Source organism: Fomitopsis serialis, assembly GCF_022376445.1.
Source record: "Fomitopsis serialis strain Sig1Antser10 chromosome Unknown B0H18scaffold_76, whole genome shotgun sequence".
Lineage (NCBI taxonomy): Eukaryota > Fungi > Basidiomycota > Agaricomycetes > Polyporales > Fomitopsidaceae > Fomitopsis > Fomitopsis serialis.
The window spans coordinates 128,915-146,622 of NW_025955036.1; the positions used below are offsets into that span (position 1 = coordinate 128,915).

Below are 17,708 nucleotides of genomic sequence, written 5' to 3' on the forward strand. Positions count from 1 at the left end.
ATCTGGGATGCCGCCACAGGAGATCGGCTGAGGACCCTGCGTGGCCATGATGGCTTTGTTAACTGTGTCGCGTACTCGCCCGACGGACGGATGATTGCCTCCGCTTCCGTCGACTCGACTGTGAAGTTGTGGGACCCAGAGACTGGGTATGAGCGCTGCTCGACGGAGGGACACGAGGCGATGGTCATGAGCGTCGCTTTCTCTCCCGATGGACAGCGCATCGTATACGCGAGTGCGGAGGGCGTGGCGTTCCTCTGGGACACTGTCGACGCGCAGCGCACCAGCACACTCTCGAGGCACGAAGGAGTCATCTACACGACGAGCTTCTCTCCACATGGTGGTCGACTCGTCACAAGCTCTCGGCGGACGGCAAGTACATCGCTGCAGGCGGCGAGGATCATACCATCTCTGTGTGAAACGTGGATTTCAAGGAGTGCGTCAGGCAGTTCAACGGACACAGGGATAATGTCAACAAGATTATATTCTCCCCCGCCGACAACAAGCGACTGGTGTCTGCGTCGGATGACGGGACCGTCAGGATCTGGAGGCTGGATGGACCTCAGCTCCTCGCTCCTGTGGCGATCTGATGAAATGGATCTTGAAGTGAGGATATCTAACATGTAGCATCGTGCACGGAGTCGACATCGCCTGTCGATTTGTACGTATTATGTTTCTGAGACACCGGTACCTAGTACTTACTGGGCATCGATACTTGAGCCCGGTCGGATTGGCATTCCCGCACATCCGGATACCTTGCTAGCTACTAGAATTATATTACGCATGATATTGAGTGGTCCAGGCGGTACCCATCCACAGTCCTATTCGTTGGTACCCCATATCGCAGACTTTGGTATTCCGTTGCAATCTAATGCCACTCGCAGAGCGTGGGAAGACAACGGGCGCTGTGTGGTTCGCGGATGCTTCCTCTTGCTTAGCCGCTTGTATCCTACAGACTTCAATTATGAGTAACTTACATACCGGAGACATCTTGTCGCACTGGCAGCTGTCGACGTGGGGGCTATGCGCGTCTACATTGCTCGAGGCAGTGTGGTCGGTACCCGTATAGCATAGCTCTCTACTACGTTCGTTCGCTGACGAGGCCCTCACCGAATCCACACACAGCTCAGCGTTCATTCCACCCTGTGCATGCAGGTGCGAACCACAATTTGATCGGACATACAATAGGGCAGTACAAGAAGGTGTGCCTCATGTCAACTATTAAGACCCAAACAGAACCTTGATACACATCTCTATCACCTCCCCATCTACCCCCTTGTCTGCCGCTCCGAGTCGTTACGCTCTCTAACTTGTATTCCCGCTGGTCGCAGTGTACGATTTAGGTCAGCCTTCCGTCCTTCGCATAGCTCAGTTGCTGACCGAGCCAGTACGATAGCGATCATGTCTGAGGACGTCCCGAAATCGTTGGTGGAAGACGAGATCGATGAAGATGTGGACGAGACCGAACGTTAGTCTGCTTCATGGCCGTCCGCCGTATCCAGCTCATCTCTGTGTTCACAGAATTGTCTAAAGTAGACAAAGGAAAGGGCCGGGCCACAGAGGAGGATGTGCCCGAGGCGGGAGGCGCAGAGCTCCCCACAGACCAGGATGAGTCTGTCGACCCACCACTAGAGCAGTCTCTTGACGGCCTCAATTTGGCACCCGAAGAGGACACCATTACTGCGGAGATGAAGGCCCTCGATGCCGATCCTGCTGTCTTGCCATTTCCTGCAAACTCTGCGGACGGGCGAAGAGGTGGGATAACCGCCTTGGAGTATTCGCGTCGGGAGCACCGCATCGCAGCCGGTTTTGAAGACTCCTCCGTTCTCGTCTGGGACGCAAACACGCGCCGTTTGCTGCTCTCACTACGCGATATCGAGCACACCGACTACGTATGCGCTCTTGCCTTCTCGCCTGACGCATCAATACTTGCAGTCGGATACCGCGATGCCGTTGTCATCGTATGGGATCTCAATACCGGCGAAAGGCTTGCGACGTTGACCGGCCATGACGGCTTCGTTAACTGCGTCGTGTTCTCTCCCGATGGGCGCACGCTCGCGTCCGCTGCCGTCGACGCGACCGTCAAGCTCTGGGACACCGACAGCTATACGGAGCGCGCATCAACGACTGATCATGATGCCCTTGTCCTTGGAGTTGTCTTCTCACCAGACGGATCGCGCCTCCTCTCCGGTGCCGCGGATGGCGTTGCACGTCTGTGGGATGCAACAGACGCCTCCGCTCTTCAGGCCTATCAGGGGCATGACGGTGTCATCTACGAAGTTGCCTTCTCTCCCGATGGCCGCAGGCTGGTCACCAGCTCTGACGACGGCACCGCCAGAGTGTGGGGCGCCGAATCTGGAGACGAGTTCATGAGAATTAGCGAGAACTCCGGGTCGGTATGGATGGCGGTGTTTTCGGCAGACGGACAGCGCGTCCTGTCCGTGTCCAGCGAAGGAACCGTGAAGGTTGCGAACTCATTCAGTGCCGAGCTGCTCGACACCATCGACGGCGGCTCCGCATTCGCGAGCGCGCCGACGCTGTCAGCGGATGGTCGGTTTGTCGCTGCAGGCGGCGAAGACTACTCGTTGTCGATCTGGAACACGGAAACGAAAAAGCGTATCGCGAAGCTTCGAGGCCATCTGGACATCATCACTCGCATTTGTTTCTCTCCGGACAACGAGCGCATAGTTTCAGCAGCGGACGACGGTCGTGTGCGACTCTGGCAGCTCAGTGATCTCCCATCCCCTCCTCCCTCAGATGACGGAGATGAGGCGGAGGAGCATACAGATGAGGGGGATGAGGAAAACGAGGAGGGCGAGAAACGCGAGGTGGGCGAGGATGAAGAAGAGGACGAGGAGGACTCGGTCAAGGATAAGGACGAGGAGGAGGACTCGGCTGGCGCCCAGTGATTCGAAAGGTAATTTCCTCAGGTTACTTGGCGTGAACCTAGTGTATACTGCTCCTCTTTGTCCGGTCTCTGCTCTTTTTGCCTCGTCCAACATGGCAGCCTCCCGGTGTCACTGTACTTACGACTAGAACGAACAAACACTTGTATGCCGCGTTTGGCCTTAGGGATCAAATCTATCCGTTCATCTTGTATTTTTGAGAGGAAGGCATCGCGATATCGGTAAGTTACAAGACACGCAAAGTACATATAACGTTTGCGCAACATTATATCCACATATGAATCATCCCGGGATGATGCATTGATGAGCTGTCAGTGTCACTGACAGGTTACCCTCACCGTGACTTAAGACTCGTCACGGTCGCTTGCTCGAACTTATCCGCATCAGTTGTATCATACCCTGGTGACTTAGTACTACAAGTCTCTCTCTCATAATGCCTGATCAGAGGGTCTACCACCTGTTCTGTGTCCACCGGCGATGCCACGACTCAGCTCAAGAGGTACTAATGTGGACTCGGACAGTGCTCTACTACTCCGCCTCTACCGCTACAGGCAGGCGTAGCCTCCCTGGCAGCTCCGGATCCCCACCCGCTTTTGTGAAGGCTGTGCTTCCTCCAGTTCGGAGCTTACATTTCGGGCGTCAAATCATCGTCAAATCGTGTCCCTCGGATCGCATATAGTATGTACATCTCAGCTACGGGACAAGGACAAGTCGGACTCGAAATACCTACCAACAACGCAATTCAATGGAGGAAGGGTAGGTCTAGTGACGAGACTTGTGCAATGCCATGCAGAGCCTCCAATGAATGGTTCGTCTGGCCAGTTCGTGTGTCTGGGGGGTCCGTTCCACGGGCCGGGGTTCCCTTCTCTATCGATAGAACCCAATTTGCATGAAGCGCTGCAGCGGCTGTACGCATAGAACCACAACGGTGGGATCCTCACATGCTAATACACCATCATCATCTTCAGCCTCCAGAACATCCGGAGCTGTGCGGCCGGACTGTCAAACTTTCCTCTTCAATCTTGAACCCCGATCGCCATGAACGCTGGGCCTGCTGCGTCCGAAGTGTACGCGCAACAACTCTTCAAACTCGCGCTAGGATATCCTCTATGGGAGCCCGAGCCGAAGAATGCGCCCGGGCAAGGCGAGGTACTGATCGGCGATGTCGGATATCTTGGTCAAGGAGGCTTCTACCGCCTCTTTAATGCGATGAGGGAGGCCGAGGACAGTATACATATTGCCGTCCCTCCGAATTTCAAGAAATTCCAACTCGGCTTGATACCAATCATCACAGCAAACAATGTCATCAATGAAGGTCCCTTGTTCAGTCAAAATGTCCGTCGTCTCGAGGTAGGAGGCGGAGCTGGATCGTAAGTGGCTCTTTACTAACGTGTGGCGCTCTCTGATCAAACTCTTTTCACAGTCATGGCGTCAACGTCGCCTTTCAATGCGAATGTACCGACCAACAAGGCGCGTTGGCTATCCTCGATACCCCCGGAAAGCGTGAACTTGTGCAGCAGACTCGCCGAATGGCCAAATATATGAAGGAGAATATAGATACTTGGCACCGCTGGGCGAACTCAGATGAGGTAGGCCTCAGCGTCGCTATCGAAGACATACTCTTCGTCCGAGGGTGGGTCAAAACGAGTCGTTGGGCCGTCGTAGCCTTCTTCGGTAACAGCAGGCATGCGAAGCTTACCTTCAACGGCGATTTGGGCCTGCCTGTCTCTGCCGCATTTCGGATTGAGACGCAGAGAGAGACAGCTGCGACATGTCTCCCTCGCATAGGACCAGACGACCGTCCCCGGTTGAATCCGAACAGACCTCTAGGGCCAAATCAACTGGAAGAGCCTCCAAATCTTACCCAGGCTCAGAGTCCGCGAAGCAAAAAGAAGAAAGGGAAGGGTCGTGCAGATGACATGGACCAACGACGTTCCAGAGAGATGGACGCTGGCCCGTCCTCCGGACAGTGGGGGAACCAGGTCGCCGGTGCTCAGGAGCAGTATCCCTCGGACCAGTGTATGTTTCTACACTACTTCAAGCTGAAGAAGCGCCTGCTGCTGCCCTCGAAGATCGAAGCTGCCGCCGAACCACAAGACCCGTCTGTGGACCGTGATGCGGAGGATGCTATGGAATTGATCGAAGAGGTTCCGCCTCGAGTACCAGTAGGTCCACATACATTGTCCCTGCGACACGTCTTACATGTCTATATATGAAAGCAATATGATCCTGTCGTCTTCGTGTTGGACTACATTTTGGAGGCGAGTGGCCATCCATATCAAGGTGTCGTTCCATCTCACCGTCGCTCACAGCATTCTCAAGCAGACGTCGCAATCGCAAGTGACTTAGACTTGATTCGTGTGTGCAAAGTATGCTGTCGCTGTCCCCGTCTCGCCAGGGCAGAGCTCATGAGGGGCCACAGAGTAAATTCGATGGTGAACATCCGATTCCCGATGATATACGAGGCTTTCTGGAGGAGGTTCAACCTGACATCGAAGTGACCGAGGATGGACGTAGGTGGATTCACGTGCGTGTATTGTGGATTGTACTCACTACGGTCTCCTCAGTTGGCATACTATTATTCAACGATGAGGACACGGAAAGGCGTATCGCCGAGAGCGCAAATGCGGCGGATCCTATGCATGACGCACAAGCGGCGGCACCACATCATGATGTACAACAAGAAGCCGCTCCACCTGTAGAGGAGGACGTCGACATGCAAGATGAAGGTGGAGGGGCTGATCCCGGAATAAACGACGACCACCCATTCATCCCACCAGATAACCGTGCGGAGGAGAAGAAGTACGGAGACAGGTCGAACATCCTGCATCTCCCGGCGCCAACAGGCAGCGAGCGCAGAGGTGGCATCTCCGCCCTCGCGTACTCACCAGTAGGGCGGGACATCGCCGCTGGCTTCGAGAACAACACTATCATCATCTGGAGCGCGATGAACCACGCTCCAAGACACCAATTCCAGGACCACGGCGGAGCCGTCTCCTCCCTTGCCTTCTCTCCAGACGGCAACAAACTGGTCTCGGGCGGACGCGACGGACGTGTCATCATCTGGGATCTCATCGCAGGAGGGATGATCAAATCGATGCACGCTCACGAAGGCACCGTCGACTGCGTTGCATATTCGCCTGACGGCAAGCTGTTCGCGTCAGCGGCTGGCGACTCGGTCGTGAAACTCTGGGAAGCCGAGACCGGCAACTTGCGCGCTAGGACGGACGAGCACAGCGGGATCATCATGGCCGTCGTATTCTCCCCTGATAACGAGCGGTTCGTCTCTACGAGCGCGGAGGGCACCGCGCACGTATGGAGTACGCATACGGCGTCACACATCTGTGACCTGCAGGGGCATGAAGGGGTGATCTATACGGTGTCGTACTCTCCCGACGGGAGGAGGCTCGTCACGGGCTCGGACGACGGTACCGCCAGGGTCTGGAGCGCGCTGCTCGGAGACGAATTCATGACGCTGAGCGAGGGAGAGGGAGGCTCGGTGTGGGCTGCGACGTTCTCTGCAGATGGGAGGGTCCTTCACTACGTCGGCAGCGAGCGGGTCATCAAGACGTTCGACTCTTTCACCGCCGACCTCATCCACAGCATAGACTGTGGTGACAAGGTCGCCATGGGCATGACGTTCTCCTCGGATGGCCGCCTGCTCGCCGCCGGGGGCGAGGACCATGTTGTCACTGTGTGGGACATGGTGGCGAGGCAGGAGGTCGTACAGTTGAGCGGACACACCGACAACGTGAACTACCTCTCCTTCTCTCACGACCACAAGTTCGTTGCGTCAGCCTCGGACGATGGTAGCGTGCGCAAGTGGGAACTCCCGGCTTTGGCAGCAGTGGCTTAATCGTAAGTACTTACCGCGTTGCGTATCGTGTCGAGAGCTAAACGCGTAAGATCTTTCATTTGCACAGGGACATCAGAGTCTCGCTGGGCTTGATACAAGATTGGTCCATGTATTATCACTATGGTTGTGAGTGATGATAGTACACGAACGATAGATCTAAAGTTCTCCCAGATGCGGCGAGCCGTAACAATTGAACAGATTGAACATACAATCGATAAGCCACATGTACCACGACGATACTAGTGATGATGCTACTTTTTAGTATTTGATTTAGTTAGGCTGAAGCGGTTGAGGGAAAACAGAGGGACATTTCTTTTCCTTTCCAACGGCCCGTTACTAGTTGATCACCTTGAATAAACGCACTACAAAATGCTAACTCGCGAGGGCACGTGACACGTCACTGAACCTTCTCATCCAAGTCATCACGTAGCAGACGCGTCTCTTCGACGCTTCGTCGCGAACTTGGCAGAAAACTGCATTCTGCGGGACTCTCTGCCAGTGATACTCTGAATAGGATTCACAGCGAACCAACAATACTTTCAGCATTCAAAGACGGCCACGATCAATGTATAGTCGTTGGCGGAAATGGAAACTTGAAGCAACAGCGTCTTTGGTGACTTGTTCTCATCGTCACGGCAGATATCATTCGCTGAGCCTGTCACTGTAGGGTACAAATGTTGATGACGATGGCACGAAGCTGTGACACCCTAGTCAAAGGAAGTAGAGCTTTCGAGTGGTCTGTGCGTCTTAGCTCGGAGGCTGTTCGGCCGGTTTTCAATTTCCTCTGCTCAGGCTACCACTGCCATCTTCGAAGGCTGTGTTGCGCGATTGGAATCTGCATATGCAGCATGCTGGCTTATATCGGTTGACCGGCGAGTACTTCAAATAAGTCGTTGTATGGCGAGCGTCGTAAGTTACGTGTCGAGATTGACCCTGTTGGATGCAGGCTTTAACTCCGAACCGCGTGTTCTTTCCGCCCCGCGCTTCAGTAACATGAAGCCAACCGTCTCACGAGCGGACCACACGTCTATCGATAGAACCTTATTTGAGGCGGCACGCAGAAGACCACCGCCTCGTGCCAAACTGTATATCATCTTGGCCATCCTATCCGCCTTCATTGCCTTCAACCTCAACTACGGCCACCATGAATGCTGGACCCGCCGCGTACGAAGTGTATGCTCAAGAGCTCTACAATCGCGCGTGGGGCTATCCTCTATGGGAACCTGAGCCGGAGGCGCGGGGCGAGGTTCTGATTGGTGATGTCGGTTATCTCAGGCATGGAGCATTTTACCGCCTCTTCAACGCAGTGACAGTGGTGGATGGGGAGACTCAACGAACAGGGACTCCGAACCCGCCCTCCGGCTCTGCGAGGTTCATCCTCGATCAGTCGTTGGTCCACTCCAAGTCTAACGCGATGAGCAAAGGTCCCCACTATAGTAGAAGTGTTCGTCGCATCGGCATGGGAGCTGATGCTGGAACGTCAGTAGTTCCTCATGCATCTCTTGTGGAATCACTGATATTTAACGTTATTAATGCTGTGTACATAGTCACGGGGCCAAATTCGGGTTCGAATGCGAGTGCACTAGCCAATATGGCGCCATGGTTATCCTGGACACACCCGGAATACGCGAAGAGGTGCATCAAGACCGCCGAATGAAGACACACATGAAGAACAATATAGACGTCTGGCACCAGTGGGCGACGGGCTCAGACGCGAGAAACCGAGAGCCTGGACTTGACATTTCTCTTGAGGACATATTTTTTGTCCAAGGATGGACTAAGACCACTCGCTGGGGGTCGTCAGCTTCTTCGGCGACAGCAGATCAATGAAGCTTACCATCGAGGGCAATGTGCCGGCCATGCCTGCTTCTGCAGGCGTCCACTTCGGCTTGCTGACAGAGAGAGAACATATGCCTGAGCATCGAGTAGGGCCGGTAGGCCGTGGGCACTCAACCCTCAACAGCCTTCTGGGAATGAATCCGTCTCCTGATCATGCCCAAGCCCAGGGGAAGCGAGGGAAGAATAAAAAAGCAAGAGTCGTGGAGAACTTGCAGACCAACGCTACACCAGCGAGACGGATGCCAGCTCGCTCTCCTCCGCGTCGCTCAGGGAGGACCAGTATCCCGCGGATCAATGCATGTTTCTGCATTACTTTAAAGCCAAGAAACGCTTGTTACTTCCTACGAAGATTGAAGCTGCGGCTGAGCCTCAGGACCCGTCCATGGACCGTGATGCGGAGGATGCTATGGAGTTGATAGAGGAGATCCCCCTCGAGAGACGGTAAGGGCGCATACGTCGTCTTAGTATCAATGATTCATCTCATGTATGGATACTTTATTCTGAAGCCATACGACCCTGTGATGTTCGTCCTCGACTACATATTGCAGGCAAGTTCACCATCTCTATTCGAATTGATGTTTCAACTACCTAACGGTCGATCATAGCACTCTGAAGCCAAGATCGCCATCGCAAGTGATTTTGACCTGATTCGCGTGTGCGAGGTCGGCTGTCACTGTTGCTGTTCAGAACAACTTGAGCTCACGAGGGTTGCAGAGTCGATCCGACGAGGATCGTCCTAAGCTCATCCCTGATGATATACCGCGCTTTCTGGAGGAAGTTCAGCCAGACATTGAAGTGACTGAGGACGGGCGTGAGTGTTGTTTCAATCACGCATCGCTACCTGTACTCACTATGGTCTTCTTAGTCGGACTCTTACAATTTATTGATGATGACACTGCGGTGCACATCGCGGAGAGTGCGAAGGCTGGAGATGCGTTGCCTAGCGCACCAACAGCGGGATCCTCGAACACCACATCAACTGAACCCACTCCACACAAGGAAGCAGGTGACGATCACGGAGGCAGGCGAGGGGATTCCGCAGTGTCTGGTCCCGGAGCCAGCGATACCAGCCAGGTTGACTCAGGAGCAGGAGCAATTGATATCAACTCTGCAACTCCTCCGAGCAGCCGCGACGAGGACAAATGGAAGCTCGGAGATCAGTATCACGTTCTGCCGCTCCCTCCACTGAGCAGCGAACAGCGCAGAGGTGGGATCTCTGCGCTCGCATACTCGCCTGTGGGTAGGGAGATCGCTGCCGGGTTCGAAGATAACACCATCATCGTCTGGACTGCGATGAATCGCTCTGTGCGCTTCCAATTCGAAGATCATAGCGACACCGTCTCCTCCCTCGTCTTCTCTCCAGACGGGAGCAAGCTGGTCTCAGGCGGACGCGACGGGCGCGTCATCATCTGGGACCTCATCGACGGAGGGTCGATCCGGTCGCTCAACGCCCACCAGGGTGCCGTCGAGCGCGTTGCATACTCGGCGGACGGAAAGCTCATTGCTTCCGGCGCCGATTCGGTCGTGAAGCTCTGGGAGGCCGAAAGCGGAAACCTGCGCGGGACGACGGAGGAACATGGCGGGATTATCATGTACGTCGTGTTCTCGCCCGACAACGAGCGATTCGTGTCTACGAGCTCCGATGGTTCCGCACGCGTATGGAGCACCCACACCGCGTCGCATGTCTGCGATCTGAAAGGGCATGAGGGAGTCATCTACACTATCGCGTATTCTCACGACGGGAGAAGGCTCGTCACAGGCGCAGACGACGGCACCGCTAGGATCTGGAGTGCGCTGATTGGAGATGAGTTCGCGAGGCTGAGCGAAGGCGAAGGCGGCTCGGTGTGGGCGGCGGCGTTCTCTGCAGATGGCAAAGAGCTTCACTCTGTCGGCAGTGAGCGGGTGATCAAGACGTACGATTCCTTCACGGCCGAGCTGATCGACACAATCGACGGCGGCGACAAGGTCGCTATGGCTCCCGCGTTCTCTGCGGATGGTCGTCTGCTCGCCGCGGGTGGTGAGGACCACATCATCACGGTGTGGGACATGGCGACGAAGCAGGAGGTTGTTCAGTTGCCCGGGCACACCGACAACGTGAACTACCTTGCCTTCTCCCACGACAACAGGCATATCACATCTGCATCGGATGACGGTACGGTGTGCAAATGGGAGCTCCCTGCCCTGGTGACGACGACAGCTTAGACGTAAGTGGCTGTAATGCATATGGGAATACTGAGGACTGACCGCAGTATTCACCGCGTCGATGAAGGGAACTGACGGGAGTCGTCAAACAACGCGCAAAGGCGTCAGATGCAAGCTTCACGCTGTGGATGGACGAGTAGCTACGTATGTACGAGGTTCACAGAACGAGCCGAATGATACCAGATTGCCTTGACTCGGACTAGTTGAACTTCGCTACGATCGGATAGTGTGGAATAGGACAGTCGTCGAACAACGCCAGTCATAGATGTGTGCAATGCAAGGGGGAAACAAACAAAGTCATGAGACGACGATTGGCCAGCCACTATCCCAGAGTGTCTCGTTTTACATACTTATGTAGATGATTTGATTGAAAGCTGTCGGCGCCAGAAAGCAAGGAGCACAAGGAATGTGAATAAACAGAACGTCGACTGAGGAGGAGCGCGACGTGCATATATAAGTACTTTTCGGACGTGGTGAAGGGGCAGAGTCAAACAATTAGCATAACCAGACGACTACAGAAGGGAGGAGGAGGAGGAGGAGGAGGGGGGGATACATTTAGTCATCGACCGACAGCCACAGGCGCCGAATTCCATTTTCGAGAACGAGATCGCCTGCGCCACGATCACGTGTACCCCCACTGCGGACGCTCGCCCAGCGCTCGCCCGACGCCGGGCCTCCTCCGAGCTCGGAGTCGCAAGTCGCCGTTACGGTCCTCACTGTGCTCATCCCCGCTGTACTACAGGCATAGGATCACTAATCACAACTTTTATGTAGCATGGAGCTTACACCTTCCGAAATCAGAGGCCAAAGGACAAGCAAAGAATGATCACGACGTCGGCGGGCACGAACGATGCCAGACTCGGAAGTGAGGTAAATACAACAAACAAATCTGTCACTGTATATCCTCTGACCTCTGTAAGCTATCCTCAGCTAGGCGCTATTGCGGCTGAGCGTGCGTGCGCGCCACGATGGCGTGCCTTAACAGGCAGAACGGCGACGTCGTCGTAAAGGCTATGTCCAGAGACCTCTGTACAGTCGCGGAAGCACTGCCAGTACTGATAATCTCGTGCACGGGTCTCTGCGGGCGCGCCCACTCCTGGGGCTACTATGAAAGCTCTCTTATGTTAGTGTTTCCCTGTACCCTGGTCCTGCCCGCGACTTGCTAACTCTGAGCACGAAGCGACTAGGGCTGATTGGAGTCGGATGGACGTCCCGTGTGCATTCTTGTGGAGCTTCACGCACCCTGATAGCATCCCACACTTGCTCGCTGCTGTGGTGACCCGGTATCAGTCAGGCAGTGCACTGTGACGTGCCATATCCACGGACGTACAAGACGGCGAACCCACTGACAGCACGCGAAGTTTCGGTGAATTGATGGATGACTTTTCCAAGCTTCGCTTTCAGTCCCGGTAGGAAGCAGACCAAAAGCTTGACCGAGTCAAGCCATACAGTACGTCTGACATGATCGAAATCACCATTAACTTTGAATTGAGGGCGAGCCAGGACTAATGACAAGCTTCGGTTGTCTTTTGTAAGAGTGCAGCTTCACTCTATTGGTATTCCGCTCAGCGACCCAACTCGCCTATTTCTGAGCGCACCATACACATACCCAAGCGGCTCGTGTCTGGCGGCATTCGTCCCTATCCGAAAGACAATAGGGGTACACATGTCAGTGTTTCGTGGAGGTTGTGCGTTCGAAGCCGTATCACCCTGCTCTTTTGTCCTGGGACTATGTCTGGAGGTATATTTATATGGTTCTGTGTTCGTCTGTAAGTGATATAGTAGTATCTCGCCGTGTACAAGACACTGTTTCAGGTCTGTAGCTCCCTTTGAGTGATGCGGTTCTGGACCTGATACACGTTTGCATGATAGATTGCTATTGTTCTAAACTATGCGACGAAGGAAAATGAGTGGCTGTCGAATCATTTAAAAGGTTGGCTATGCCAACCCAAACGACATATCCGGCTTTCTGAAGCCCACTTTAGGCACTCGATACTCCATAGATGTGAGTCTGCCACATTCAAATACCGTGCGCGTGTATTCACTTCACACTCTACAGTAAGCAAATTTTACCCGTAGCCGAATGGAGGCCCCAGTGGAAGGTTTTGACTGCCACTGGAACGTGTATGCGCAACAGCTCTTCAGGCGAGGATTAGGCTATCCTCTATGGGATCCCGAACCCAGGGTAGAAGAAGGCGAGGTACTGATTGGCGATGTCGGATATTTGGACGAGGGAAGATTCTATCGTATCTGCAATGCAATGAGAGACGCCAATGACAGTACACAAATCTGTGTCCCTCCGGGATTTAAGAAATTGGATCTCAGGTCGACACCAAGAGCCGAGGCAACTGCCGTCCCTGAAGGACCCCTCTTCAGTCAAACTGTCCATCGTGTCATGGAAAAAGGCACAGTAGGATCGTAAGTGTCTCTTTACCGGCTTGCGTTTCGCTCGGATTCGACTCTGTTCGTAGCCATGGCGCCAACGTGGCCTTTCAATGCGTATGTACTGGCCAACAAGGCGCGTTGGCTATCCTCGGTACACCTGGCAAGCACGAAGTTATGCAGCAATCTCGCGAGATGGTGGAACACATGAAGGAGAACATAGATATCTGGCACCTTGGTGCGACCTTGAGCGGTATAGGTGCGCGCGACATGGTCGCCATCGAGGACATACTGTTTGTTCGAGGGTGGGTCAAAACCAGTTGTTGGGCTGCCGTGGCCTTCGCCGAAGACAGCAGGGGTGAGAAGCTTACTTTCAACGGCGATTTGGGCCTCCCTGCATATGCCGCTTTTGAGACGCAACGAGGGGTATGCCTTCCTCGAGTAGGGCCAGATCGTCCTCGGACAGATGGCCTGAGGCATATGGGGCTATTTCGATCCTCGAGTTGTGCACCCGTGCAAGGACTGCAGGGAGGAAGGGAGAAAGTTAGCAGCATTGCAGACGGTGCGGACTTGCAACATTCCATGGCAACGGGCGGATAAAACTTTCCCTCAGATCAATGCATGTTTCTGCACTACTTCAAATTGAAGAGGCGTCCAACCTCGGAGGAAGCTCTCTCTAATTCGGTCGTTGATACAGAGCCAGTAGAAGACGAGTCAGATGGCAATACCGACCGAGTGAGTATACACATGGCGTTCTGTTACATCATGTCTCATGCATGTCTTGTTAGTCCAAGCCATACGACCCTGTCGTTTTTATTCTGGACTACATACTGAAGGTTAGTTCACGGTCCGCTTCGAACCAATACCTTATCTCATCATCGAACACAGAACTCCGAGGCGAATGTTGCGATCGCTAGTGATTTCGACTTGATACGCTTGTGTAAGGTCCGTCGTTCTTGATCGACTCTCGGCATTGTTGAACTCGGGGGGGACTACAGGGTCGAACTGACGATGAATACCCAATTCCTGATGATATACCGAAATTCTTGGAAGAAACCAAGCCTCCCGTTAACGTCACTGAGGATGGACGTGAGTCGTATTAAGTAACACTGGTTGGCCGGTGTTGACCATGAGTTTCATAGTCGGCACACTATTTGATGAGGCTACCGAGATGCACCTCGCGACTGAAGGCTGACGAGAATCCTCGAACACGCATGAAGGCGCTAGATATAAGCCATGATTGGCAGGTGGACGAACAGATATGTGTGTACGAGGTATCGAAGAACGAGATGAACAGTACTGGATGGCCCTGTAATCAGTTGATACTGGCCATGACTGGATGTAAGCAAGAGTATTTGAGCCTATCCGCCGAACCGCCACCATAGATGTAGATGTGCGCGATCCAAAGGAGAAACATACAAGGCCACGAGACGAGCCCGCACGTCAACGTCCTAGCCACTGTAGACGACACACAGATTGACATGCGGTAGACACGTTGTCGGGGAAGCAACAGCCAACTAAGCTTGGGAAATTCGAAGCATGGCCGCGGACGGGGGATTTTACTCAAGCTCAAGGGGACGGCCCGTCAGTTCGATCGCCGTGATCAACGCTAGATGATTTAGATACAGTCGACACGGAGCTCTTGAGTCATCATCGTGCCATGCCGGTCCTTGGACTGGCAGACATACGAGCGAGGTAGCGTACCGCTACATAGCAAGGTTGTGAAATGAAGCCTGAGTTCGAGTTCAATGCCGCGCAATGCATGTTGGCCTAGTAGACCACTCGACGTGTCCTGAATATTGACCGGATCTGACGTACCGATATCGGACGCAATCAAGCCTTGCGACCGTGCCCCCTTCGCAAATTCGGTTTCGTGAGTAGAAGCTGTCCCAGCTAAGGACTGCGTCGCGTCGGGACATGCCAGTGTTGTCTGACTTGCAGCCCGTCACGGTCTAACAGATGATTGTGAGCTGTCAATTTCAGATAGTGAAGAAACGAATTTTATACGGAAAATTGACTGAGAAAACACGCGGCGTGTATGAGCTGGTTCGGCAAGACATGGCGAGGAACCAGGCGAACTGGACGAACTGACAAATTCCATTCTTGGGTCCTCACACTGCGATTGGCTCCTGACGCGCGTCGCGCGTGCACCAAGGTCACGTGCACACCTGGCATACGCCGCTCGCCGCTCGCCGCTGGCAGTGGCCCGTCAGTGCTTCAGCATCGATCCTCGTCAACAATGCTGGTCATCAATGCTCGGTCTGCAGGAATCAGTACTTACAATCCGTCGCGTATGGCATCAAGTTGTTTTCCGTAGTCCGAGTGAACTGAGCCGGAGGCGGATCTGCGCCGTCGTCGTAACAGCCATTTCCAGACATGGCCCCAGTGCGGTGTCCGTACTTACCTCTGTACATACAGGCGAACTTGATGATGTTTGGCACAGTTGCTGTGACATAACAATGTGCGGGTCCTTGCGGGCACACCTACGTCTGTGGTGACTATCATAGCCCATTTAGGTCAGTGTCTTCCTGTACCCTAGTTCCGGCGTTTCCGAATTATCAGCCCTGTGCTAAGCACGAAACGACTAGAGCGAGCTGGACGTCCTTTCTGAATTCTTGCGAAGAAGTCCACGTTCACCGCACCGATGGCGCGTTGCACTTGCTTGCCGCTGTGGCGATTTGACGTCCCGACGTCCCCTTGGCAGTGTACTGGAGCCTGCGACGCGCCATAACCACAGAGCAGGTGGTCCAACACGAACGGCGAGGGGTTTTGCATCTCTCGTGTTACGGTTCATAGCCCGTACTCATGCCGGATTTGGCGAAGATGCTATCAGGTCACCACGTCTAGCTACAATGTTCAATGCCCGTCATCGCTCATGCAACACCGCCCAACCTCCCCGGGCCGGGACACAGCTGTAGGTGGACATTGACTGACAGTGCCGGCATAGCATTAACATCCTGTACCCTCGAGTTCTGACGTTGAGGACTCGGCGTATAGTCGCATGCCGCAGACTGCATAATCGACTGCTATTCGCTCGATGTCGCCTGCCAAAAGGTCAAGTGCATTCAACTCCGCCAAGGCTTTGAGGAAACTGGAGACACCAGAAGCACCACACTTGTCCTTGGTATGTTTCTATCCACTAGATACGATCAAGCATGACAATATTGCAACAGGACTAGTACTACCTACTGAACGATTCGCACGATCAACACCGAACAGGCCCCGGACGTCCCAGGTGAATGTACGCTGGAGCCCATGCAAACGATGTCAACAACGTATACCAACCAGACACGCATGTCTTGCGCTTCCCTGCGCCAACCGATGGCGAATGTCAAGATGGATCCTCTGCGCTCGCATACTCACCCATGGGGAAGGACATCGTCGTGGGATTCGAGGACTGTCGTTGTCTGGAATGCGACTTGACGCGACTCGACACCGCTTGCACGAGCACACCGGAGCCGTCTCCTGCCCTGCCTTCTCTCCAGGCAGGGACACGCTCGTCTCTGGAGGGCGCGACGGGCGTGTCATTATGGGACCTCGTCGCAGGACGGGTAATCTGTTCGCTGCATGCTCATCAGGACACCGTCAGCTGGCCGCATACTCGCCTGGCGGGGTGGTGCACGCTTCCGCGGCGGACTCCATCGTGAAGCTCTGGGACGCCGAGATGAAGAACTTGCATGCGGTGACTGACGAACACTACGGAACCATCACGACTGTCGCCTTCTCACCCAAGAACGACCAATTCTTTACATGCGCAGAAACCACCGCGCACGTGTGGGACAGACACACGGTGGCGCACAGCTGCGATCCACAGGGAAACAGAGGGACCATCAACACCATCGCGTATTCTCCTGACGGGAGGAGGTTCGTTGCAGGCGCGAAAGACGGCACTACCAGGGCCTGGACTACACTACTCGGAGATGAGCTCATGACGCTGAATGAGGGGGAATCGGCTCGGTGTGGGCAACTACGTTCTCTGCAAACGGCAGGAAGCTGCACTTTGTGGTCAGTGAACGAGTCATCAAGAGGCATAACTCCTTCCCCGCCGAGCAGTTCCCCCACGCCATCGACCACGGCGACAGGATGAAGGGTGCCATGAGCACGATGTTCTTCACGTATGGTCGTCTGCTCGTCACCGTCGGCCTGGACTACGCCATCACTGTCTGGGACACAGTGACGAGGCTGGAGGTCGTGCGCTTGAGCGGACATACTGGCGACGTATTACCTCGTCTTCTCTCGCGATAACAAGTATCTCGCATCCGCCTCAGACGACCGCACTGGTCGAAAATGGGAGCTGCCAGCGATGCGAGTGGGGCTTCAGGGTAGGTCCCATCATGCTGCGTACTGGGGTTGAGTGCTATGCTGAGTCCCTCGTTTACAGGGTTAGCAGAGTGAAACGTGATGCATGTGAAGACCGACTCAGCACCAGTCGCAATTGATAATATATCATTGGAGAAGTGTACTAAAATATGCAAGTATGTGCGAGATCATTGGGTATCGCAAGGAGCAATAATACTGAAGCGAGG

General features: G+C 54.3%; 4 protein-coding genes across 4 annotated transcripts; all 4 read left to right on the forward strand.

Annotated features, from left to right (window-relative positions):
* Positions 1–36: 36 nt before the first annotated feature.
* B0H18DRAFT_881740 (WD-repeat protein) lies at positions 37–2,906 on the forward strand (the record flags this gene model as incomplete). The annotated part of the gene is made up of 2 exons (XM_048040861.1): positions 37–232; positions 1,933–2,906. Coding segments are annotated over 2 exons (1,170 nt in total), but the record flags the coding sequence as incomplete, so codon positions are not given.
* Positions 2,907–3,853: 947 nt separating this feature from the next.
* Positions 3,854–6,929, forward strand: B0H18DRAFT_630366 (WD40-repeat-containing domain protein). The gene is made up of 7 exons (XM_048038851.1): positions 3,854–4,273; positions 4,327–5,068; positions 5,123–5,164; positions 5,216–5,272; positions 5,326–5,416; positions 5,471–6,761; positions 6,827–6,929. Exons 1-6 carry the CDS (start codon positions 3,942–3,944, stop codon positions 6,757–6,759), a joined length of 2,553 nt encoding a protein of 850 aa, XP_047889681.1. The 5' UTR covers positions 3,854–3,941; the 3' UTR covers positions 6,760–6,761; positions 6,827–6,929.
* A 974-nt stretch (positions 6,930–7,903) lies between these two features.
* On the forward strand, positions 7,904–10,800 carry B0H18DRAFT_1122409 (WD40-repeat-containing domain protein; the record flags this gene model as incomplete). Its single annotated transcript, XM_048034509.1, has 5 exons — positions 7,904–8,238; positions 8,307–8,394; positions 9,204–9,260; positions 9,313–9,409; positions 9,464–10,800. The coding sequence occupies 5 exons, from the start codon at positions 7,904–7,906 to the stop codon at positions 10,798–10,800; spliced, it is 1,914 nt and encodes a 637-aa protein (XP_047889682.1).
* A 2,083-nt stretch (positions 10,801–12,883) lies between these two features.
* On the forward strand, positions 12,884–14,377 carry B0H18DRAFT_957451 (uncharacterized protein; the record flags this gene model as incomplete). Its single annotated transcript, XM_048042574.1, has 7 exons — positions 12,884–13,218; positions 13,272–13,608; positions 13,831–13,917; positions 13,971–14,018; positions 14,071–14,127; positions 14,181–14,271; positions 14,325–14,377. 7 exons carry the CDS (start codon positions 12,884–12,886, stop codon positions 14,375–14,377), a joined length of 1,008 nt encoding a protein of 335 aa, XP_047889683.1.
* Positions 14,378–17,708: the final 3,331 nt, after the last annotated feature.

Coding starts and splice junctions, on each gene's coding strand:
- B0H18DRAFT_630366 (XM_048038851.1), top strand. CDS start 3,942: ATGAACGCTGGGCCTGCTGCGTCCGAAGTGTACGCGCAACAACTCTTC. Junction 5,165..5,215: donor TGTTGGACTACATTTTGGAG/GCGAGTGGCCAT, acceptor CGTCGCTCACAG/CATTCTCAAGCAGACGTCGC. Junction 5,417..5,470: donor CGAAGTGACCGAGGATGGAC/GTAGGTGGATTC, acceptor CGGTCTCCTCAG/TTGGCATACTATTATTCAAC.